The sequence below is a fragment of the Bombina bombina genome, chromosome 3 (assembly GCF_027579735.1).
Source record: "Bombina bombina isolate aBomBom1 chromosome 3, aBomBom1.pri, whole genome shotgun sequence".
In the NCBI taxonomy this organism is placed as follows: Eukaryota; Metazoa; Chordata; class Amphibia; order Anura; family Bombinatoridae; genus Bombina; species Bombina bombina.
Genome location: NC_069501.1, coordinates 530678610 through 530705283, shown reverse-complemented (window position 1 = coordinate 530705283; position 26674 = coordinate 530678610). Strand labels below are relative to the sequence as shown.

Here is a 26674-nt window from a genome sequence, read left to right as displayed (position 1 = left end):
AGAGCAGCCAAATGACTGCAATTTCTGCACGTGCCAGATTCCTTTACTTCCCACTGGGATGTTTGGATCTATAGCAACTCAAAACTCTGCACCACACAGTAAAGATGAAATCTATCACGTAAATAAAGCAAATATGCATAATTTTAACATAAATCTTAAAGGGATTTTTTTTTATCTTGAATCTAAAATAATGTCCTTTTAAATATATTACAGTTCTTGGTCTTTTTTTTTTTTTAAGTATGTTCTTAGGGCATGTCACTATCTACCGATTTGATAGCCGTCCCTATCAGGCAATGATCAATATATTCCATTGGTGCCCTAGTTACTAAACCTAACTAAACATATGTAAAGAAAAAAAGAAATCTTTTCATGTTTTAATACTGCTCATTCACATATGTCTGATAGATTTTTTTTTCTTTAATGTGGTTGCTTTAAACATAGTCATCACTGTTATATATCAATCATAGATGTTACCTAACTGACATTCGACTCCTTACCTGAGCTGATGAGGTCGTCGTCACTGTCAGACACTGAGAGACTGTCTGACACACTTGTGGCTCCGGCTCCGCTCCTCCGGCGTCCACCGCTCCTGAGTCCTGACTCCTCCAGTCCACAGTAGTCCTCCTCCACAGTCCTCAGTAAGTGAAAGTCCACACATGCACTTCAGAGGCAGGAGCTCCCTTCTGTGAGTCACTCTCTTCCCGCCTGAATCCGACTGTGTCGGCGCATCCGCAACGTCACTAAAATCCGACGTCACGTGACCCACACTCTGTCACTCAGCTCAGCAGCCCAGCAGGCACGCCTCCCCGGCAGTGCTGATGCTGATTGGCTGAGTGACTAACTCCATCATGGAGGCGGTTTTAAGAACCGCCTCCATTGGAGTTTGTGAGGGCCCGGCAAGACACCACTGGGTGGCGATAGCGCTAAGTTAGCAGTGGAACTTATTTCAGATCCATGTTGCGCAATTAATGGAGGGCAGCGGACCGGCTCACTGCCTCCTAATTGCGCAACAATGGATGCTGAATTTGGCAGCGCAAGCGCAGTTAAGAGAATAAGTACATATAAAATATGATCGCCGTAGGGGGTGGGGGGTACCCTTGGGGTGGGGTGGGAGTGGTAAAAAAAAAATAAAAGACCAAAAATACTTTTTTTTTTTTTTTTTTTAATAAATATTATTTTAAATTGTTTTTCTCTGATTGGACAGGGTAGGCGCTGCCTCCCCTGCCTCTTATTACTGCACGTCACTGATATATATATTTGTAAAGTGTTGCTTGGGTGTTTCTTGATCTGCGCTGTGTACGTTGCAAATGGTTATTTTGCTCTAAATAGTTCCTCCTGATATATTTCAATGGCAGCTAGTTTATGAATATTCCACTATCATCAAATGGAATGTGAAGGAAAAAGGTATAGAGTTGAGTTTCAGAGTTCAGCACACATAGAATGGAGAAAAACAAAAACAAAACCAAATTATGGTGCAGTATGTCAGTACTAGGCAATCAAAAACTAAAAGTAAGATTTAAATGTGCTCACCTTGTTTAACCTCAAACATGTGAGGTATGTTGGAAGCATGGAGGGGATGTAATCCCTAACTGTGGTAAAGATGTTTCCAGCTGGTATGCAGAAACTTTTAGCAGGTGGAAATCTTGATATCCCTGGAGTAGAAATATGTTGGAATTTCAGACAAACTTCTCCTCTCTGGAGTTAGGTAGAGAAACTTTAATTCTTTTTGCTGAATTTCTTTCCTTGTTGCTGTTTATTTCTTTTCCCCTTCTTTATACTTTAAAGGCTTCTCCTCACTGGAGTATGGTATAAACTATGGTATAAACTATACTATGAGATCAATTGTGGATATTATTTGCAGCACTCATGAGATGTGTATAAATGATGCTTGCAAGGACACAAAGTGAAATTTAAAATAAAAACACTTTTATTTTCCAATGTCCAATAAAAAATGATAAACAGAAATCCTCATTAATAATAGTCCAGATCAGGAACAGAATAGGTGAGCAGATGAAATATAGTATATTTCTTTAAATCCGGTAGTGAGTTTTTTTTATCAGGGCTGGTGCAAAAACAGCTAGCTGATAAAAGTTCGTGATATTGTGGTATAGGATGCAGTAAGTACAGCTGAAAGTAAATTCCTTGTGGTGGTTTTGAGCTCTGAAAAGTTCCCAGAGTTCAGGTGGATAAGTTGGTGTTTATGGTGGAAAACCGTAATAAATAGTTACATGAACTGCTGTAAATACAGCTAGATGATGATTCCTTGTGGTTTTTTGAGCTCTAGATAGCTCACAATATCCGGATGGATGTGGATTCTTAAGCCTCTGATGAAGTGAATGTAATTCACGAAACGCGTAACACTTCTGACATCACTTCCTGTCCAGGGAGACCAAGCTTCAAACACTTCAGCAACGGACCCTGTCACGGACAGGCTTAAGAATCCACATCTATCCATAGCTTTATATGCAGACCCCCGCCCACTCTCCTCCCAATATTTCCACCCTACCCGCCCACTATTTTCCATATTTTACGCCCCTTTTATGGCTTCTTCTAAGAGCATTTTAACATTTATTTTAATGTTAAAATAATTCCCTTTTATGGCTTCTTTTAAGAGCATTTTAACATTTATTTTAACCCCTTAATGACCACAGCACTTTTCCATTTTCTGTCCGTTTGGGACCAAGGCTATTTTTACATTTCTGCGGTGTTTGTGTTTAGCTGTAATTTTCCTGTTACTCATTTACTGTACCCACGCATATTATATACCGTTTTTCTCGCCATTAAATGGGCTTTCTAAAGATACCATTATTTTCATCATATCTTATAATTTACCATAAAAAAATTATAAAATATGAGGAAAAAATTGAAAAAAACGCAGTTTTTCTAACTTTGACCCCCAAAATCTGTTACACATCTACAACCACCAAAAAACACCCATGCTAAATAGTTTCTAAATTTTGTCCTGAGTTTAGAAATACCCAATGTTTACATGTTCTTTGCTTTTTTTGCAAGTTATAGGGCAATAAATACAAGTAGCACTTTGCTATTTCCAAACCACTTTTTTTCAAAATTAGCGCTAGTTACATTGGGACACTGATATCTGTCTGGAATCCCTGAATATCCCTTGACATGTATATATATTTTTTTAGAAGACATCCCAAAGTATTGATCTAGGCCCATTTTGGTATATTTCATGCCACCATTTCACTACAAAATGCGATCAAATAAAAAAAAATGTTCACTTTTTCACAAATGTTTTCACAAACTTTAGGTTTCTCATTGAAATTATTTACAAACAACTTGTGCAATTATGGCATACATGGTTGTAAATGTTTCTCTGGGATCCCCTTTGTTCAAAAATAGCAGACATATATGGCTTTGGCATCGCTTTTTGGTATTTAGAAGGCCGCTAAATGCCGCTGCGCACCACACGTGTATTATGCCCAGCAGTGAAGGGGTTAATTAGGGAGCATGTAGGGAGCTTGTAGTTTTAATTTTAGCTTTAGTGTAGTGTAGTAGACAACCCAAAGTATTGATCTAGGCCCATTTTGGTATATTTCATGCTACCATTTCACCGCCAAATGCGAACAAATAAAAATAAAACGTAAAATGGTCCCAATTTTAGGTTTCTCACTAAAATTATTTACAAACAGCTTGTGCAATTATGGCATCAATGGTTGTAAAAGCTTCTCTGGGATCCCCTTTGTTCAGAAATAGCAGACATATATGGCTTTGGCTTTGCTTTTTGGTAATTAGAAGGCAGCTAAATGCCGCTGCGCACCATACGTGTATAATGCCCAGCAGTGAAGAGGTTAATTAGGGAGCTTTTAGGGAGCTTGCAGGGTTAATTTTAGCTTTAGTGTAGGTATCAACCTCCCACATGACACATCACACCCCCAGATCCCTCCCAAACAGCTCTCTTCCCTCCCCCACCCCACAATTGTCCCCGCCATCTTAAGTACTGGCAGTAAGTCTGCCAGTACTAAAATAAGAGTTTTTTTTTTTTGTTTTTTTTTAAATAATAATTCTGTTCTGTAGTATCCTCCCTTAGCCCCCAACCTCCCTGATCCCCCCCAAACTGCTCTCTAACCCCCCCTCTCTCTGCCTTATTGCACCATATTGGGTACTGGCAGCTGTCTGCCAGTGCCCAGTTTGAAATCAAATGTTTTTTTTTTATTTATTTTTTTAAAAATACTATTTTCTGTAGTGTAGCTGCCCTCCCTCAACCCCCAACCCCCCAACCCCTGCCAGATCGCTCAAAAATTTTTAAATGCCCACCCTCACTCCCACCGAGTACCACCTTGTGCTCCCACCGAGTACCATTATTGTTCCATAGTGTAGGGTTCCCACCCGCCCGCGCCCACTCCCGTGCACGCGCGCGCACCCGCTCCAGTTCACGCGCGCGCACCCGCACTCGATCCCGCCCCCCTTCCCACCGATGGCCGCCCACCCGCCTCCCTGGGTAAGCTCCCACCCACCCACCAACGAACATGGCCATCAATGGCCGATGCAGAGAGGGCCACAGGGTGGCTCTCTCTGCATCGGACGGCTAAAAATTTTTATAGCAGGATGCCTCAATATCGAGGCATCACTGCTATAACATGAAAGCAGTTGGAAGTGATCAGGATCGCTTCCACTGCTTTCAAAGACCAACGACGTACAGGGTACGTCCTTGGTCGTTAACTGCATTTTTTTGCAGGACGTACCCCATACGTCGTTGGTCGTTAAGGGGTTAATGTTAAAATAATAAACAATATAATTTTATTTTAAATAGTGTTCTGTTATTGTATTATCTATCATTTAACTGATATTTTGTAACATTTCAATGCGATTAAATAAAGCGCAGAATTTATTTTCTTTTTTAAAACTTTATTTGAGTCATAAAGCAGAAAAAAAAAGTTTTATACAGAAAACAACATTTGATAAAATTAACAAAGTCAACCACGTTGAAGGATTAAAAAGTGATTTAGGTCTTTTCTTTGATGTCAGGTAACCTTGAGGTGTAGTTAGTCCCATGGTGGGTGTTGAAGGTAATGGTAAAATATCATGTTGCGGCAATGTCTCTGGTAAATGAGTAATATCCCTAATTTCCATTTTTAGATGTTCAAAATTATCCCTTTTTCTAGCATTACCAACAACTGACGATGGAATATTCAGTTCAGCCATAGCTTTCATAAAAGACTCCCAACCTTGCGGTGTTTTGCGCATGGTCACATTGTGACTTTGTGTAGCGCAACGTACTAAGTCTAGTATGTTTGAACCAATAATTGTTTGGTTTTTGTAAACAAACTCCCCATTATCATTCCAATTAGTTATATGTTTGGATTGTGCCATTTTAGAAAGAAGTAATTCAGCATTTTTATTAAACCGGTCATGCACATTGTTAACAACTTTATGAAATATTCTATCATTCTTTTCAATAGATACACTACTTGTGTTATTATCAGTGTGAATAGGCTCTCCTGGGGGCATTAAAAGTCTTAAAGTAGTATTCTCTCTAGAATTTTGTTTAGCAAACACCAGATATTTTTGCAATGCAGCATTGTACTTTTTAATTTTTACATCTTCAGGTAAATTAGAATTATTTAAGATATCAGCAATTTCATCATCCAAGCGTGTTGTAACTGCGTGACGAATATCTGTATCACCCTGTTGTGTACGTTTCAAGCGGTCCACATCCTGTTTTGGTACCAGGTACATTTTATGAGTATGCTCCATTAACGGTTAGTTAACAGACTTGTCAGTAGAGGTATAGCAAATCCTAAAAGTGGTGCTAAAAATCCACCAGATTGATTTACCAGCTTCTTTTTTTTGCTAATCGATATTGTCCTATTACTAAGAATTTTTATAATTTTGCTCCACTTTTTAAGACGTCCTTTCTGCTTTGCTGTCAAGGGCAATCTACCTTTTAGAATGTTCAGTGCTATTTCACATATAGCAGATATTAAGTCTGTAGAAGCACCACGTAAAATAGTCTTTCTCTGTGTTGGTGAGGCATGACTTAACATTTTTAAAGCTTCCCAATTGCGGAATAGCCTGCTAGACATGTTTACACAGTCATAATGTTTTAAGTTAAATGATGGATAAACCAAAAAACTTTACTTTTTAGAGGTCGACTGTTTAAAAATATATGCAACAGGTGTATCTGGTGGAAAGAGACATGTTCTTAACCTGAACTCATCAGGTGTGGTGGTTCTTAAATCTACTAACAAATAACCATAAGGGATACTTCTAAAAAGTAATTCGATTTCCCAGGGTACATCTGTCGTGCTAAAGTAGTAATTTGTAACTTATCTCTTGGGTTTTTACAAGATACATGATACTCAGATTCCTGTGGTGTACATATTTTGTAAACGCCTTCTCAATTTCAGAACTGCCACTGGCAGCTTCCATCAAATCATCAACAATTGTTAAATTAATTTTATCAGGTGGAAATAAATCATCATCGACAAATGTGTTTGGAAGACCTTCTATAAATTTAATATATGGGAAAGTATATAATAATTCATCATACAATTTTGCCAGCATGCGTAAAACCACACAATATTATCAGGTTTGTGGGACAGAAGTGTGTCAGAATGTTGTAAAATTTGTTTTACAAAATAGCTTTTGCCTGAATTTGAAGGACCTGCTAAAATACAAGAAAAAGGGTGTTGCATACGCGTGTCCATTGTTAGTGCTATATTAGTAACCAAATGGTAGTGTCGTAAAATCGTGTGATAACTTTCTTTTTGTATAAACACACTTTTGTGTTTTCCTTAATGGACGTGTCTCAATCTGCCAGTAGCGTTTGTTTCTGGTAATACACTGTTGCTCTACCACAAGTCTTTTTTGATTGTCTATGTTACAATTTAAAGGGTAGTCCAACACCAAGTGTTCAAGGTTATCCCCTTTACTTTAAGATTTGTTTTTCCATTGCTCAGTTTATACCCATACGTCTTGGGACCTGCAGAAACAAACTCTGTGATGTGTTCTCCGGTCGGTAGTTCACTAGTTAACTCCCCTAGATAATCACCCAGAGGTGGATTCCAGTCACCGTCCTTGCTCACAAATATTACAGAATCTGTGTCATGATAGAGGCACCTCTCTTGCAGACGGTCCAGTACTCTGTACAATTCAAGTCTGGCATATGCTGTAGTAAAACAAGCTATAAATACCTCATTTGTATCATTTTCATTGTAACAAACAGGGCAGCCATGGTAAAAACAACCTTGAAATTCAAAAGCAGTAGGAACATTGTTTATTACAGCATAGCCATCCAAGCAGTATTTACCTACCCTGCGCTCACCACCGCGTAAAGCGTGTTGTATTGCAATACCCTCCTTATGTGCAACATACATCAACCACTGAATGGCTGGTGTAGAGTAGCGTTTTTGCGTTTTGTGATAATTATCACAAGGGAGTATTGCAATAGTGTGATTAGGTAAGAATTTGAATCTGTACATAGCCATACACACTGATGCTAATGTGGTGAGTTGAAACGGGTCAATACAGTTTATGTCTTCAATCAACTCCCCATTTTTGTTAAATTTGATTGTTTCTGTCCAAGTCATGTCCATTACGCTTTCTCTAAAACACAAACATGCAAGTCTTAAAACCTCAACATCTTGTTTACAGTAGATTTTAAGAGCAGTCTGAAAGTCAAATGTCTCATGATTATTCTCTTCATACCACTTCAAAAATTCATCTTTCTCATCGGGTATCATGTACTCAACACCATAGTGGTCTACACAGGGCATAGGCCCTATATAGTTTTGATTTTGGACTGTGCTAAAAAAATGAGGAAAATGGCTTTTAGATTCTTTAAAACCTAGGGCTTTTGGCAGTTTGCTGAGTTTCATTGGTAGAAAATTTAGAGAATCTATAAAACGGATTTTTAAGTCAGGCACTGTGACACACAAGAGTTTACCACCTTGCGCCAACAACTTAATTGCTAATTTCTCTTTAATTAGCTGTTGAACCACTAAAATGGATAAACCAAAAAACTTTACTTTTTAGAGGTCGACTGTTTAAAAATATATGCAACAGGTGTATCTGGTGGAAAGAGACATGTTCTTAACCTGAACTCATCAGGTGTGGTGGCTCTTAAATCTACTAACAAATAACCATAAGGGATACGTGTGGCATCTTCAAAAGCTTCTAAAAAGTAATTCGATTTCCCAGGGTACATCTGTCGTGCTAAAGTAGTAATTTGTAACTTATCTCTTGGGTTTTTGCAAGATACATGATACTCAGATTCCTGTGGTGTACATATTTTGTAAACGCCTTCTCAATTTCAGAACTGCCACTGGCAGCTTCCATCAAATCATCAACAATTGTTAAATTAATTTTATCAGGTGGAAATAAATCATCATCGACAAATGTGTTTGGAAGACCTTCTATAAATTTAATATATGGGAAAGTATATAATAATTCATCATACAATTTTGCCAGCATGCATAAAACCACACAATATTATCAGGTTTGTGGGACAGAAGTGTGTCAGAATGTTGTAAAATTTGTTTTACAAAATAGCTTTTGCCTGAATTTGAAGGACCTGCTAAAATACAAGAAAAAGGGTGTTGCATACGCGTGTCCATTGTTAGTGCTATATTAGTAACCAAATGGTAGTGTCGTAAAATCGTGTGATAAATTTCTTTTTGTATAAACACACTTTTGTGTTTTCCTTAATGGACGTGTCTCAATCTGCCAGTAGCGTTTGTTTCTGGTAATACACTGTTGCTCTACCACAAGTCTTTTTTGATTGTCTATGTTACAATTTAAAGGGTAGTCCAACACCAAGTGTTCAAGGTTATCCCCTTTACTTTAAGATTTGTTTTTCCATTGCTCAGTTTATACCCATACGTCTTGGGACCTGCAGAAACAAACTCTGTGATGTGTTCTCCAGTCGGTAGTTCACTAGTTAACTCCCCTAGATAATCACCCAGAGGTGGATTCCAGTCACCGTCCTTGCTCACAAATATTACAGAATCTGTGTCATGATAGAGGCACCTCTCTTGCAGACTGTCCAGTACTCTGTACAATTCAAGTCTGGCATATGCTGTAGTAAAACAAGCTATAAATACCTCATTTGTATCATTTTCATTGTAACAAACAGGGCAGCCATGGTAAAAACAACCTTGAAATTCAAAAGCAGTAGGAACATTGTTTATTACAGCATAGCCATCCAAGCAGTATTTACCTACCCTGCGCTCACCACCGCGTAAAGCGTGTTGTATTGCAATACCCTCCTTATGTGCAACATACATCAACCACTGAATGGCTGGTGTAGAGTAGCGTTTTTGCGTTTTGTGATAATTATCACAAGGGAGTATTGCAATAGTGTGATTAGGTAAGAATTTGAATCTGTACATAGCCATACACACTGATGCTAATGTGGTGAGTTGAAACGGGTCAATACAGTTTATGTCTTCAATCAACTCCCCATTTTTGTTAAATTTGATTGTTTCTGTCCAAGTCATGTCCATTACGCTTTCTCTAAAACACAAACATGCAAGTCTTAAAACCTCAACATCTTGTTTACAGTAGATTTTAAGAGCAGTCTGAAAGTCAAATGTCTCATGATTATTCTCTTCATACCACTTCAAAAATTCATCTTTCTCATCGGGTATCATGTACTCAACACCATAGTGGTCTACACAGGGCATAGGCCCTATATAGTTTTGATTTTGGACTGTGCTAAAAAAATGAGGAAAATGGCTTTTAGATTCTTTAAAACCTAGGGCTTTTGGCAGTTTGCTGAGTTTCATTGGTAGAAAATTTAGAGAATCTATAAAACGGATTTTTAAGTCAGGCACTGTGACACACAAGAGTTTACCACCTTGCGCCAACAACTTAATTGCTAATTTCCCTTTAATTAGCTGTTGAACCACTAAAATGGATAAACCAAAAAACTTTACTTTTTAGAGGTCGACTGTTTAAAAATATATGCCACAGGTGTATCTGGTGGAAAGAGACATGTTCTTAACCTGAACTCATCAGGTGTGGTGGCTCTTAAATCTACTAACAAATAACCATAAGGGATACGTGTGGCATCTTCAAAAGCTTCTAAAAAGTAATTCGATTTCCCAGGGTACATCTGTCGTGCTAAAGTAGTAATTTGTAACTTATCTCTTGGGTTTTTACAAGATACATGATGCTCAGATTCCTGTGGTGTACATATTTTGTAAACGCCTTCTCAATTTCAGAACTGCCACTGGCAGCTACCATCAAATCATCAACAATTGTTAAATTAATTTTATCAGGTGGAAATAAATCATCATCGACAAATGTGTTTGGAAGACCTTCTATAAATTTAATATATGGGAAAGTATATAATAATTCATCATACAATTTTGCCAGCATGCATAAAACCACACAATATTATCAGGTTTGTGGGACAGAAGTGTGTCAGGATGTTGTAAAATTTGTTTTACAAAATAGCTTTTGCCTGAATTTGAAGGACCTGCTAAAATACAAGAAAAAGGGTGTTGCATACGCGTGTCCATTGTTAGTGCAATATTAGTAACCAAATGGTAGTGTCGTAAAATCGTGTGATAAATTTCTTTTTGTATAAACACACTTTTGTGTTTTCCTTAATGGACGTGTCTCAATCTGCCAGTAGCGTTTGTTTCTGGTAATACACTGTTGCTCTACCACAAGTCTTTTTTGATTGTCTATGTTACAATTTAAAGGGTAGTCCAACACCAAGTGTTCAAGGTTATCCCCTTTACTTTAAGATTTGTTTTTCCATTGCTCAGTTTATACCCATACGTCTTGGGACCTGCAGAAACAAACTCTGTGATGTGTTCTCCGGTCGGTAGTTCACTAGTTAACTCCCCTAGATAATCACCCAGAGGTGGATTCCAGTCACCGTCCTTGCTCACAAATATTACAGAATCTGTGTCATGATAGAGGCACCTCTCTTGCAGACTGTCCAGTACTCTGTACAATTCAAGTCTGGCATATGCTGTAGTAAAACAAGCTATAAATATGTTAAACTTTTTACTGGTTGTGTTCCTCTCTTTTGCATATTACCAACTAAGCATTGCTGTTTCATCATCTATGAAATCCAAAGAAGACACCTCATAGTATGGTAAAAAAGCATACCTGAAAAGCTCATCAGGGTCTGTCACAATGCATGTGTTGGGTAAATTAGTTCTTTGACCAAACTTACCCCACAGGGAATTTAGAAACAATTTGGAAATGTGTCTTTTTGCAGAGTTTACGGTGATATGATTTGGTCTTAATTCTACATCCTCTTTTTTTTTTTGTAATCTTTGATGTACTGTGTCTTTTTTTCATCATCAGTACACCATGCAGGGTAGCCAGAAGCTTCCTGTTTATCCCTGAGATGTAGTTTAATGTAGTTTTCAAACAGATTTTTTTTATAATTTTCAAAATGCCAAATCTCATAGATTTTAGAAATTTTATATCCTTTTTCCACAGCTAATTGTATTTCAATTGTACACCATGTGCCAGTCAGAGCGCGTTGTTCATCACTATGATCACACTGTGTCACGCTGTTATTGGTGGCACAGGTCAAGCAAAGTGGGAACATGAGCTTACCATTTAATTTTAAAGGTAGGACCGGAAAAAATAATTCTCTAGGTGGAAGCATTTTTACTTTAGCCAAACCAAAATAAAAATTCATGTTCCTGAAATTCTCATAAATAATTCTTGGGTGCCCTACAGGGTAAGCTTTTGTTTTGTTCACAAAGGGGTACAAACTTGTAAAGTCATAGTAGTGGATACTTTCACCAGGTGCTGTTTTGTGGTACAGTTTAATCGCATTTGTGCGACCACCGTAAAGTGCATCTCTGGGGTCCAAGGGCTGTGGGAACTCGTTTTTAATAATAAAAGCTTGCAGCTCTTTGTCTTTGGCTAACATATCCAACCACTCCTGTTCCCAGAGCACTCTGACCTCAAATCCGCACGACTGTAAAAAAAGCTTTTTAACAATGTATTTATTATACAGCTGACTGTATGTGGAGTCTGTTACCTCATTTGTATCATTTTCATTGTAACAAACAGGGCAGCCATGGTAAAAACAACCTTGAAATTCAAAAGCAGTAGGAACATTGTTTATTACAGCATAGCCATCCAAGCAGTATTTACCTACCCTGCGCTCACCACCGCGTAAAGCGTGTTGTATTGCAATACCCTCCTTATGTGCAACATACATCAACCACTGAATGGCTGGTGTAGAGTAGCGTTTTTGCGTTTTGTGATAATTATCACAAGGGAGTATTGCAATAGTGTGATTAGGTAAGAATTTGAATCTGTACATAGCCATACACACTGATGCTAATGTGGTGAGTTGAAACGGGTCAATACAGTTTATGTCTTCAATCAACTCCCCTTTTTTGTTAAATTTGATTGTTTCTGTCCAAGTCATGTCCATTACGCTTTCTCTAAAACACAAACATGCAAGTCTTAAAACCTCAACATCTTGTTTACAGTAGATTTTAAGAGCAGTCTGAAAGTCAAATGTCTCATGATTATTCTCTTCATACCACTTCAAAAATTCAGCTTTCTCATCGGGTATCATGTACTCAACACCATAGTGGTCTACACAGGGCATAGGCCCTATATAGTTTTGATTTTGGACTGTGCTAAAAAAAATGAGGAAAATGGCCTTTAGATTCTTTAAAACCTAGGGCTTTTGGCAGTTTGCTGAGTTTCATTGGTAGAAAATTTAGAGAATCTATAAAACGGATTTTTAAGTCAGGCACTGTGACACACAAGAGTTTACCACCTTGCGCCAACAACTTAATTGCTAATTTCTCTTTAATTAGCTGTTGAACCACTAAATAGGAATCATATCTACCACCGTTATGTGCTATAAATGTAACAGACTGGAATTTCGTTGTAACAAAATGGTTCACAAAATCCTTCAAACAATCAGATCCCTGAAACTCCCATGACTTTGAATCATCTAACTTTTTAGCATAAACGTAATTAGGTATATGAACACCCGTTTCCTGCATACATTCAAAATCATAAACAATGTAATCTGTCTCTTTTTTTGGTGGTTTGTATGGCGTCATGTAACAGAGACGTGTGTCAAAAATGTCAATTTCATCATGGCATATGTTACATGTTGGGGGTGTACAGTCATGACCATCTTTCCTAACATATGCACAACACACGTCACAATACACTTTGGTATGACACTCTACCTTACCCTCTTGTGCTAAAGCATTATGCAAAGCCAAACACTCAACTGAGCGACAAACCAAACGACAACTAAGGCATCTACATATTTCATCTTTAACCTCAACATAATTCTATCTGTGACATGTTCTGCAAAAATATTTACAAGAGTGATTATTCTTGTTGTAAAAAATAGAATGGCAATACTGACAAAAATAATCATGACCTATAAAAGCTTTGATGTTTTTTATGCCGTAATAGTGCTCATTGTGATGCAAAACAAACAGCACTTTATCCTTACAGGGTCAATCAGTATAAAAATACTGCCAAGAACCCTGATTATGGTAAAGTATTTTAATAGTGACATTCAATAGCTTTTCAAAAGCCTGAATGTCACTAAAATTAACAAGATGTTCATCGGGTATGCACAGTGTTTTGTGCATCTCTCTGGCTTGTACTATTAGTTCTGAATCAGTAATGTTACGTTGTTCATCTAAAAGAGCTTTGAGACTAGCAGCCAAACACAAGTTAGAGTCATAGTTGTTAAAATTAAATAACCATCGTCTTTTTGTGTTTATGAGTGAACTATATGTAGTTGAACGTATCTTCCTACGTTTAATAACACCACCAGCCCTGTTTCTAAGAATTATGATCACAAGTCTTAAACAACCACTACCTATACACTCGGCATTGCTTTGCAACAAACCAGACTCAGCATCTAGACAATCCATGCCCTTTCTTAAGGAATATAAAGGCCTGTCAAATCCATCACCTTCAAATCTTAACTGAACTAGGTCACCAGGTCTTACTTCAGATTGCAAATTATGTAGAACTGTTTGTATAGCTTCATGCACGCCATGAACTGCTGGTTCAAACGATCTTAACTTATCTAGGTTTACAAACCTGAAATGCTCATAATACATAACAGCACCAAAACGATTAATGTTTCTTTGGTACCCATCTATGTGTTGTAAAATGACAGGTGGATCACTTTGATGCTGTCCAGCATTATGTTGAAGCTCTGGCTCAGGGGGTGATTGGCAATCTACAGTTTCTGATTGGTGGGGAAATTGTGTTTCTGATACAGGAGTTGTGCCCTGAGATACATGATACCTATCTGAGTTTTGCCTCATATTTAGTGCTTGGTTACCCAGCTCCCTGGATAACATACTATGTCGTAGTCGGTCAACATGCCGTAATATCTTTATTGCTTTTCTGACAGCTCTATTTCTATACTGTCTTCTTAGCGACCACCGTCGCCCCCTACTACGTCGAATTCCCCTGCCAACCATGTCTAGTCAATTTGTCATGGGTGTCTGTTGAAAATATAGATTACTGGTCTTTAGAATACTGTTGATAGTCTCTATAAGATTGTTAATGGTAATGTCTTTTTGAATGATAACTGCTTCTAAGCTCTCACACCTTGAACTACATATCCGTGGAACCCCTACGCTTAAACATGTGTTCTTTTTTACTGTGTTTGTGATATCCTGCAGTGGAACAACAGGTTTTAAGAGATATTACCAGAATTTTTTACTAGAGTTCTTTTTTTTTTTTTTTTTAAATATCATTTTTATTGTGGACGACAATCAATGCACACAGAGAAAACAAGCACAAGAATCATAATAGACATATAAGCAATCAATAAAAGATGGACAGTTCTGGTCAGAGCAAGGCTTAAACAGCGAGAGAACTTGTCCACAGAGTTTATCTAGTTCTTCAATGCTGTTGTCTCCAGTTGTTCTCCCCTGTGCACATCACATCCCCTCCACACTTTTTTTTTTTTAACGAACAGCACTGGTCGAAAACCCAACCAGCTTGACCCTCTAACTACCTATCTACTAATCCTACCGCCTGGGATTTATTCATTTCACCTGGTGGTCGATCGTGGGGCCCAGAGAGAAAAAAAAAAAAAAAAAAAAAAAAAAGGGAAAACGTGGGAAAGAGGAGGATGAAAGAGAAGTGGACATGGTCGGGGGCACGCAAAGCGGGTCGGGAGTGAAGTGTGCGTGGCATCCCCCCTGCAGACGGGGGTCCACCTCGCCTTGTATGATCTTAGTGTTTGTTATTGATTCTCGAACAAGTGTCCCCATTCCCCTCTCAACGTTGCCTCCGTGAGAATCACTGAGTCTTTAAACGGCATGAGAATCAATCTCTGTATTTCTAGCTCGAAGGTTAGTATAAGTCTACGCCATTTGCGCAAAAAAGCACCCAACCTGTCCCGGACACCCATTCTAGTATCCATTTGTTCTATGAATATTTGAGCTTGCAATAGGTGTTTAAAACTTTTAAAAGAGGGGCCTGTGTTAGTTATCCAGTGCTTTAATATGCATTTTCTTGCTACCAGAATTATTAAACTCAGCACCGTGTCGTCCTCTTTATGTTGTGTGTCCCAGTGTAGAAAAATCACCGCCTCAGGGCTGACCGTGAGTCGGATCTGTAGCTTCTGGTTAACCCAGTATTGAATCTTACCCCAAAATTGTTTGATAGGGGGGCATTCCCAAATGCAATGTAGGAGACTCGGTTTCTCCATTGCGCATTTGGCACATTTATTAGGCCAATTGGGGTTCCATTTAGCCATCATCCTGGGTGTGAAGTAGGCCCTATGCAAGAAACGTACCTGAGTTTCTCTATACGCTGCAGACAATGTTGCCCTCCTTGTTCTCTCCATACCCGTCCTGATAGTCTCCCACGTGACCTCCCCCAGTCCCATCCCCCTCCAACCCCCCTGTAGATTGGTCTGTAGTCCCCCCACCCGGTGATTTAGAAGTGTCTGATAGATTTCTGAAAGGGAAAATTTGCCCAATTGGTACAAGGACTGGGTGAGGCGGAAAGGGGACCCCTCCCAAATTTCTGGGTTGTCTCTGACCAATGCCCCCACATAGTGGCGTGCCTGTAGAAAATCATAGAAGTGACTGTTTGGCAGATCGTACTCTCTCCGTATATTACCAAAGGTCTTGACAGTTTTCAAGAGAGGGTCTATTAAGTGCTTAAGCGACGTTATCCCCTTCTGTTCCCATATCATGAAAGGTCGCGTCTCAGATCCTGCTGGGAAATCCGGGTTCTTGGTCATTGGCAGGAAGCACGAGGCTTGCCATGATTTTCCCAAGAACTTGTGTGCCTGTTGCCAGGCCTTCAAGGAATCTTTGAATAGGACATTAAGTCCCAGCATAGCAATTGTCTTCAAATTCGGGATATGCGGCAAGTATGCTAGAGATACGTTACCCAACACAGCCTGTTCGAGAGTGGATCTGCAGAAGTGGTGTGTACCCACCTGCCAGTCCACTACTAGATGGATCAATGCTGCCCAATTGTACAGCTTGAAGTCTGGCAGAGCCAAACCTCCATTTCGGAAGCCTGCACTCAGTTTGTCTCTCGAGATTCTCGTTTTTTTCCCCTTCCAGATAAAGTTTGACATTGCTGCATTCAATAGTTTAACGTCTGACTTGGTTAACAGTAGGGGGAGCATAAGTAGCGGGTACAGTAACCTGGGGAGGATTACCATTTTAAGAAGGCCAACTCTCCCCGACAGCGAGAGAGGCAAGGATCCCCATCCCTTCATCTGGGCCTGTAATTTTGCACAGATGGTAGTCAAATTGTTCGCGTATAATTTGTTGGGATTATCCGGTATCCTGATACCTAGATATGTGATATCATGTTTTGCTACAGTAAAAGGGTACCGTTCCATATCGCCAGGTTTTCTGTGAAGCCACATAATTTCCGATTTCTGTAAGTTAACCCTATAGCCCGAGAACTGTCCAAAATCATGCAGAGTTTTCATGATGGGCGGGAGATGTACCTGTGGGTCTTGCACGAATAGGAGCATGTCATCCGCGTACAACGCAAGATGCTGAGGGGCGCCCTCCACGTCAATACCAGGGAAGATCTGCCATAGTTTAATAGCTAGTGGCTCCAGCGCGATGTTAAAGAGTAGGGGAGACAATGGGCACCCCTGCCTGGTGCCCCTGTGTAGCTGAAAACTGTGTGAGAAGATATTGTTGACCAGAATAGTGGCCATCGGGGAACTGTATAAATTCTTAATAAGCATGAGAAAGGGGCCAGACAAGTTAGCCCTCATCATGGTGTCGAATAGGTGTTCCCACTCCACCCGGTCGAAGGCCTTCTCCGCGTCAAGAGACAGCAGGAAGGCCTCCGACCTGTCCACTGCTCCCACGGCTCGCGCTCCCTCCCAGTAGTGCTGTACTACTTGTAATACCCTACGCACATTTACCGCCGAAGATCGCGCGTGCATGAAGCCCGTCTGATCTTCATGTATGATAGTGGGGAGTATAAACTTTAACCTTTCCGCGAATAATTTGGTTAGGATCTTGTAGTCCGAATTCAGCAAGGAAATCGGTCTGTAAGATTCTGGGAGTAGGGTATCCTTCCCGGGCTTTGGAATTAAGGAGACATATGCTGCTGAAAACGCAGAGGACGGCTTTCCACCATCTACAAAATAACTGGTAAAAAGCTCCTTAAGGGTTGGGGTCACTTGCGTCTTGAGCAGGCGGTAAAATTCTATGGGAAGCCCATCGGGGCCAGGGGCCTTGCCCAACGACATAGACATTATAGTTCTTTCAATTTCTGCCTCACTTATAGGGGCATTAAGCTTTTCTAACTGCGCGTCCGAGATTTGCGGTAGGGGCAAGCCGTCCCAAAAATGGTCTTTTACCTCCTCACTAGAGGAGCAGTCACTGGTATATAGAGCGGCGTAGTATGAGGCAAATGCTTCCGCTATTGCCTTTGGGTCTCTCACTACCCCCCCACGTACCCTCAGTGCAGCAACATGTCTGGAAGAGGTGTTCATGTTTACCAGTGTGGCCAGTAGTTTCCCCGACTTGTCTCCGTATCTATAGTATTTGCCCCTGGACCGTAGTAATGCTTGCGAGGCGTGATGAGCGAGCAGTGCATCATATTCAGTTTTAACGTCTATGTACGTACAATAAGAATGGTTAGAGGGAGCAGAGCAGTATTTCCGATAGGCTTCTGACAAGCTGGTTCTCAAGCCTTCGAGCTTCTCAGCGCATTGTTTTTTCCTGCGTGCCATATAGGCAATAACATTACCCGCAAGAACAACTTTAGCCGCTGTCCAAAATAGCTCCGGCGTACCGAGGTGCTGGGCGTTGTTTGTCCTATAGTCATCCCAGCAGTGTGTCAGATAGTTCTGAAACTCCTGAGAGGATATCAGATATCTCGGGAATCTTAAAGTACGCCTGTTGCATGTCTGCGGAGCCACCTCTATAAATAGCGCTATGGGAGCATGGTCAGAGACAACTACCTCACCAATCCTTGCATCTATCACCTGTGTAATTAGGGAATTTGAGATCATAAAATGGTCGATACGTGACATAGAAGGGGCTGCCCGTGAGATACACGTATAGTCCTTTCCATCAGGGTTTATCTGCCGCCAAATGTCTGTCAGGTCTAGGGAGTCTCTCAGATCTGTGAATGTTTTTTTTTCAAAACTGTCCGATACCTTGGGCAGTTTCCCCTCTACACTACGAGAGAGGTCTCTCAATCTGTCCATATGGGGATTGGGCGCAAGATTAAAGTCACCTCCCAGTATGAGATGGGTACCCAAGAAAGGCATAAGTGTGGTCACTATAGTGTCCCAGAACTTCCTGTCTTTATGATTTGGAGCATATATGTTGCATAGAGTATAAGTTTTTCCTAGGGTATGGAGTTGTACTATGATGTACCTCCCTTCAGGGTCTTTAAGTACTGTCGTGATCTCACCCTCTAGTTGTTTCCCAAAGAGTATAGCTACTCCTCGACTCGCTGATTTGTATGAGGCATACTCTACTCTCCCCACCCATCCAGTCTTTAATTTGTCGTGCTCTAAATCTGAGAGGTGAGTCTCCTGTAGAAACGCTATTTCTGCCTTTTTTTTCCTAAGAAGGGTCAGGATAGTTTTCCTCTTAACAGGGGAATGAATTCCCCCTACATTCCACGAATAAAGATTAAATCTGTAATGTCAAGTAGATCCCTGAACATGTGTGTATTGAGTGGTATGGATAATTGTGGCGTAGCGCGACAAAGGAGGAGAGAGGGAGCAGACACCAGAAGGCAGAGGGAGGGGGGGGGGGAGAGAGGGAGAGAGAGAGAGAAAGGGGAAAAAAAAAAAAAAAACCCTCCAAGAGGGCACACCTTATTAGTGCGTGTGCGAGCTTCCGGTTTAGCCTCTCATCACGCTGGTCTGCTACTGGGCCCCACTGATCAGACTTGTTCACCAGATGTTTTGAAAAAAAAAAGAAAGAAAAATAGTTATCAGCTTGGTCCATCTCCTTACATGTTTCGTATTACAGCTGGATGGCGTGATCATGCTATGACAACTAAATACATCTTTAGGTTCGTCACCAAACCATAACATTTTCCCAGGCAAACAACAACAACAGTAAACAACATTCATGAACTTCCTAACCATTAACATAAACTTTCCCAATTCCTGTATGTGATAACCCGACCCTCCTGACATTAACTCTTCTTTGTCACATTTTACATTAACAGGGGGAGGGAACTTCACTAGGAGCAATCCTGTCAACAATAGGCCTAGATAGCACAATTTGTTACTTATCCCAGCCATCTTACCAGATTCAACGCAATTTGTCATAATAAGATGGAGCTAGTTAACCCCTGTGGAATCTGAAACTCAACCCTCTCCTCCCTCACCTCATCTCTGTACAGCATTGTGGAGTGGTGATCCCTGATTTTCTAGAAAGTCCTGGGCCTCAGCAGGCGAGTCAAAAAATTTGGGCCCTCTGGGAGTATTTATCTTAAGTCTGGCTGGGTATAAAAGATACGCCTGCGTTCCCTCTCTATGTAACTTAGTACACAGCGGGGAGAATTCCCTACGCCTTTTCATGAGGTCTGAGGAGAAATCCTGAAATAGCAACAACCGCGCATTTTCAAAAACCAGCTTGTCTAGTTTCCGATACCCTCTTAGAACTGCAGTCTTGATCTGAAAGTGTAAGAATGTAATCATGACTGCGCGTGGTTGTGTTGCGTCTGCCCCATGTCTCTCTGGGCCCACCCTGTGAGCTCTCTCCACCCCACCCATAAGATCTTGAATCGGAATGTTTAACAAGGGGGGTAGTGTGGTTTCTACAAAATGTATTAGGTCAGCTTGTTTGATTGTTTCAGGGAGGCCGAGGAGGCGCACATTATTGCGCCTAGATCTATTTTCTAAGTCGTCTATTTTTAATTGGAGAGCCACAGCCTACCTCTCCAGGTTCATTATTTTGTTAGTGTTAACTACAGTTGAATCTTCCAAATTAGAAATTCTGCCCTCTGCCTCCGTCATCCTAGCTGAAAACTGTTTAACATCATCAGATAGAGTATCTACACCCCTTTGAAGGTTATCAATTTTAGGCATGAACAACAAGGTTATTTGCTTAACAATTGGGTGGGTGTCAACCTGTTCACCCTCAAGGTGAGATTCAGAGCTATGTCCCTGGGTAGCCTGTCCCTGGGTAGCCTGTTCACCAGCACCCCTGTGGCGGCGGTCATTTGTTTTATTGCGGCTGGCCATTGGTGTATTGGTCAGGTACCTCTCCATAAACCCATAAATTGGTAAAATAGAGAAAAAGAGAAAAAATAAAAAAAAAATAGAAAAAGACCAGAGAGATAAAACAAAAACCACACTTAGTGCAACAAGATGTAAAATAGGTCAGCACTCAGAAATAAGCACCCACTCCCAACATTAATAGAACAGTAGCTGCCAGATATATCAAATAGGATGCTTTTACATAAGTCTCATCAGAGTTCTGTATTTTAAACAAAGCAAGAGGCAGGTTGTACAATGTGCTAAGAAACCAAAAGTCCTGGAATATTCCTCAGTAAGTGCACAGTCAGATCTAGAATAACAGACTGTGTGTTCCCAAAGCAGCTTCTCTGTAGGTTAATAGTTGCACATTGACTCTGGGCTGTGCCGTAGTGTGTTGGCTGGCCTGTGTGAAACCCCCCCAATACAGCAGTAACGTTAGGGACTCTAAGGTTTGGGGTCTTTCACTGCGGAGTAATGAGGGTGTGGGGTCAGATACCAGGATCTTAGTGGCACAGTGCTCAAAGCAGTCCCCAGTCCAAACTGACAGTGACCCGGTCGTGTGGTGTTGGAGCTTGCTCCTTGCTCTGTGATGCTCCTGTTGTGCGTGTGTTGCTAACTCTGAGCAGGATAGTGTCTGTGTGCTCCTCACCTCTCAAATTTTTCAAACAAAGAGGTACGGGTGCTTTATGTGAGGTCTGATGAAAGAAGGGAGGCAATACTTTACCACCCACTGACTCTGGCGAGCAACCGATGGGGGTTCTGTCAGTTCCTCTGGTATGGTTGCAGTGTTACTTCACGGCCGCTTCTAAGATGGCGCCGTTTTTCGCGCCAGTTCTTTTCTGCGATGGGCCGTGGATTCTGCAGATCACCGCCACCTATTCCCAGCTCTGAGGCCTGTCACTGTTACCCGGATCCTACCGGGTGAAGCCAAGACTGCACACGGCTGAGCGATGAATGAATGTGCTGGTCTCGGCGGCGTGGGTGTTAGTAGGCGTGACGCTCCACTTCGGCCCCTAGTCGCAGGCCATCAGGTTCACCTCCGAAGCCTTTCCCAGCCACCAGTAGTAACAAAGTTCTGGTCTTCTAGATAGTGGGTCAGTGGGTGGATCGGGTCCTCGTCCCTGCAGTCGGCTTTACTTTCAATGTGTTACCTCCGTGGGGGAGCGATGCGCGGCTCTCTTGAATAACATGGGGGTTTCTTTAAATATCCCCCCCCAGTCCGGGCAGTAAACTCTGCCAAGGATAATTCACTGGGCACAGGTATTTTCCAGCGGAGAATTGCCCAATTTAATGTTTTTAAGACTTTTTAAGCTTTGCTGCAGACAGAGCTCTTCTCCCCTGCGTCTTACTCTGTGTCCCGCCCACCGGAAGTCTCACTAGAGTTCTTTTTTATTGTATTTTGAGCATTATTCTCACCACTAGGTTTTCTTTTAACACATGATTTCTTAGTTGTGTTTGTGTGTTGTGTTTTCTGTCCCAAACCTGGTAATTGTAGAGAATTCAAAGATTTTTTGGGATTGTTAGAAAAACCCTTGGCTCTGCAATGTGTGGGTACTGCTGTTGGATACTTTTCATCATCATCAATGGTGGTTATGATGTCTTCTACAGCTATAGATTTTCTAGAAGCCACAGATGAAATGGGGTGTGTTTGTTTACTTCTGGAGCATGATGAGACTAGTGGAAAAAAGATATAATTGTAAAGTAGAAAAGAAGAGGCGGATCCATCCAATACTTCCAAAACACTGTGAATTTATTGTAGCAATTTTCTTTCACAAACAATTGTTGCAAAAAACTTCAGAGACACACACTTAAAACCATAGGAGCTGATGTGAGGTCCGGTTTCAGTCTTACATGTTTCAGCGGATCCTGACCGCCTTAATCATAGACCAACCAATCATGGTCTATGATTAAGGCGGTCAGGATCCGCTGAAACATGTAAGACTGAAACTGGACCTCACATCAGCTCCTATGGTTTTAAGTGTGTGTCTCTGAAGTTTTTTGCAACAATTGTTTGTGAAAGAAAATTGCTACAATAAATTCACAGTGTTTTGGAAGTATTGGATGGATCCGCCTCTTCTTTTCTACTTCATGTAACTTCAAAACAGGAAGGGGTTTGCTCTCAGGATCACATCCCAAATTGGAAGGCAGCATCAGGTACAGTTGTGACCGGGCGAGCTGTGAAATTTGGGACGCAACAGGAACCGCGACTGTGGAGGTTGCAAGCGGACACTCTACACCAGGTAAGACCTCTTCCTTCTGCTTTGAAAGGAGTCAGATCCGGGAGGACAGACCAAGTGAGGCTGCCGCATGAAGAGCGGGGTGAGTGAGAGTGTATTTGACCGCATTTAGCAACCTGTACCTGTAGTTCATATAAAGCTTGCTATAAAAAAGGGGAATAACACACTGCACCTTATGTACTTGTGGCTAAGGGACTAAAGACATTGCACAGGGCAAACCTGGTTTTGCCATTTTTTCAGATAATTGTAAAGTATTGTGCTTTTAATTCTAAGTAAATACAAAATAACAAGAGATCCCAACAATTTTAACTCACCAGTAGTAGAAGCTTTTAGTGCTTGTTTTACACATTCATTGGGAACCTTATTTACTGGTTGATTGTGAACTATTGCCGTAACGACTGTTGTTTTAGGTTTCAATGTTACATCTGTTAAAATAAAAAATATATAATTTCATTTTTTTTTTTTAAAAAGAAACAAAAAAAAAGAAAATATAGGAATAGGTTTTAACAAACATTACTCATAGACTAACCACTTTTTGGTGCCTGTTGCATTTTATCATCACCACAACCAATAGGTCCATCAATTCTGTTAAAATTCAGATGTCGTTTTAAATCTGTTTTACAAGGTCTCTTTGGTGTCTGCATCTCCAATCTGCTTACACAGGGACTTGTCAAATTAGTACGGTCAGGAAATATTTCATTAACAGCGGCATTGTTGATTTTTGCAAAATCTGTTAAAATAGAGATTATAATCACTAATTCACACTGAAAAGAAAACAGCTAATTAAACACATTTTCTTTTCCACAGGCTTACCCATTTGTTCAACAGCATCTACAATTTCCAGCAATTCTGTATCAAATGTTACACCTGTTAAAATATATATATATATATATATATTTATATTTAAACTTGAACAATTTCAGTTACAAATGTAAATAAATTAATTACTTACACTCAGAAAAAGGCACATTAAAATCATCATATATTCTCTGAATTTCTGCATCCTTAAAAATAAAAAAAATAAAAAAAATTATAGCTTTTAAGGATTTGTGATGTTAAACAACAGTAGGATATAGACACAAAAACACAATATTAAAGCCGTGTCACAAATTGCTAGTATTCTATACAGACTGTAACTAAAGGTATACCTCACTTTACAGCAATCATAGTGAGATTGGGAGAAAATTCACTAGCTTCATTACTGTGGGATCTGTGTCATAGTGCTATAGTCTGGCAAATTTTACTACAGTATTTGTCACTATTTTACAGCTACAGTATTTATTGAATACTGTGCTGTGTTAGTGTTAAACTAAATATAGCACCATGTTAAACTAAATATAGCACCATGTTAAACTAAATATAGCACTATTGCACCCCTAATATACTGTATGTTAGTTAAAACATGTTTTCAAGTTTTTAAGCACATTGGCAAGTGAAAAGAAAGCTTTGATTATTCAGATAGAACTTTTAATTTTAATCAACTTCTCCAATTTACTTTTATCATCAAATTTTTTACTTAGAATTAAAAGCACAATACTTTACAATTATATCTTTTTTCCACTAGTCTCATCATGCTCCAGAAGTAAACGAACACACCCTATTTCATCTGTGGCTTCTAGAAAATCTATAGCTGTAGAAGACATCATAACCACCATTGATGATGATGAAAAGTCTCCAACAGCAGTACCCACACATTGCAGAGCCAAGGGTTTTTCTAACAATCCAAAAAAATCTTTGAATTCTCTACAATTACCAGGTTTGGGACAGAAAACACAACACACAAACACAACTAAGAAATCATGTGTTAAAAGAAAACCTAGTGGTGAGAATAATGCTCAAAATACAATAAAAAAGAACTCTAGTAAAAAATTCTGGTAATATCTTAAAACCTGTTGTTCCACTGCAGGATATCACAAACACAGTAAAAAAGAACACATGTTTAAGCGTAGGGGTTCCACGGATATGTAGTTCAAGGTGTGAGAGCTTAGAAGCAGTTATCATTCAAAAAGACATTACCATTAACAATCTTATAGAGACTATCAACAGTATTCTAAAGACCAGTAATCTATATTTTCAACAGACACCCATGACAAATTGACTAGACATGGTTGGCAGGGGAATTCGACGTAGTAGGGGGCGACGGTGGTCGCTAAGAAGACAGTATAGAAATAGAGCTGTCAGAAAAGCAATAAAGATATTACGGCATGTTGACCGACTACGACATAGTATGTTATCCAGGGAGCTGGGTAACCAAGCACTAAATATGAGGCAAAACTCAGATAGGTATCATGTATCTCAGGGCACAACTCCTGTATCAGAAACACAATTTCCCCACCAATCAGAAACTGTAGATTGCCAATCACCCCCTGAGCCAGAGCTTCAACATAATGCTGGACAGCATCAAAGTGATCCACCTGTCATTTTACAACACATAGATGGGTACCAAAGAAACATTAATCGTTTTGGTGCTGTTATGTATTATGAGCATTTCAGGTTTGTAAACCTAGATAAGTTAAGATCGTTTGAACCAGCAGTTCATGGCGTGCATGAAGCTATACAAACAGTTCTACATAATTTGCAATCTGAAGTAAGACCTGGTGACCTAGTTCAGTTAAGATTTGAAGGTGATGGATTTGACAGGCCTTTATATTCCTTAAGAAAGGGCATGGATTGTCTAGATGCTGAGTCTGGTTTGTTGCAAAGCAATGCCGAGTGTATAGGTAGTGGTTGTTTAAGACTTGTGATCATAATTCTTAGAAACAGGGCTGGTGGTGTTATGAAACGTAGGAAGATACGTTCAACTACATATAGTTCACTCATAAACACAAAAAGACGATGGTTATTTAATTTTAACAACTATGACTCTAACTTGTGTTTGGCTGCTAGTCTCAAAGCTCTTTTAGATGAACAACGTAACATTACTGATTCTGAACTAATAGTACAAGCCAGAGAGATGCACAAAACACTGTGCATACCCGATGAACATCTTGTTAATTTTAGTGACATTCAGGCTTTTGAAAAGCTATTGAATGTCACTATTAAAATACTTTACCATAATCAGGGTTCTTGGCAGTATTTTTATACTGATGGACCCTGTAAGGATAAAGTGCTGTTTGTTTTGCATCACAATGAGCACTATTACGGCATAAAAAACATCAAAGCTTTTATAGGTCATGATTATTTTTGTCAGTATTGCCATTCTATTTTTTACAACAAGAATAATCACTCTTGTAAATATTTTTGCAGAACATGTCACAGATAGAATTATGTTGAGGTTAAAGATGAAATATGTAGATGCCTTAGTTGTCGTTTGGTTTGTCGCTCAGTTGAGTGTTTGGCTTTGCATAATGCTTTAGCACAAGAGGGTAAGGTAGAGTGTCATACCAAAGTGTATTGTGACGTGTGTTGTGCATATGTTAGGAAAGATGGTCATGACTGTACACCCCCAACATGTAGCATATGCCATGATGAAATTTACATTTTTGACACACATCTCTGTTACATGACGCCATACAAACCACCAAAAAAAGAGACAGATTACATTGTTTATGATTTTGAATGTATGCAGGAAACGGGTGTTCATATACCTAATTACGTTTATGCTAAAAAGTTAGATGATTCAAAGTCATGGGAGTTTCAGGGATCTGATTGTTTGAAGGATTTTGTGAACCATTTTGTTACAACGAAATTCCAGTCTGTTACATTTATAGCACATAACGGTGGTAGATATGATTCCTATTTAGTGGTTCAACAGCTAATT

General features: G+C 39.9%; 1 protein-coding gene across 2 annotated transcripts in view; it reads right to left on the bottom strand.

Annotated features, from left to right (window-relative positions):
- The window catches only part of LOC128653592 (uncharacterized), a 142227-nt gene that overhangs the window by 88505 nt on the left and 27048 nt on the right, over positions 1-26674 (bottom strand). Inside the window, exons 2-6 of one of the 2 annotated variants that reach the window (XM_053706973.1) lie at positions 23867-23918; positions 23728-23781; positions 23444-23644; positions 23229-23339; positions 20931-22351 (exon numbers count right to left, since the gene is read on the bottom strand). In XM_053706973.1, coding sequence (XP_053562948.1) covers positions 22023-22351; positions 23229-23339; positions 23444-23644; positions 23728-23781; positions 23867-23918 — 747 coding nt within the window. In that variant the 3' untranslated portion in view covers positions 20931-22022. Of the gene's footprint in view, positions 1-20930; positions 22352-23228; positions 23340-23443; positions 23645-23727; positions 23782-23866; positions 23919-26674 lie in introns of those variants that run through there. The other variant, XM_053706974.1, reaches the window with a different exon arrangement.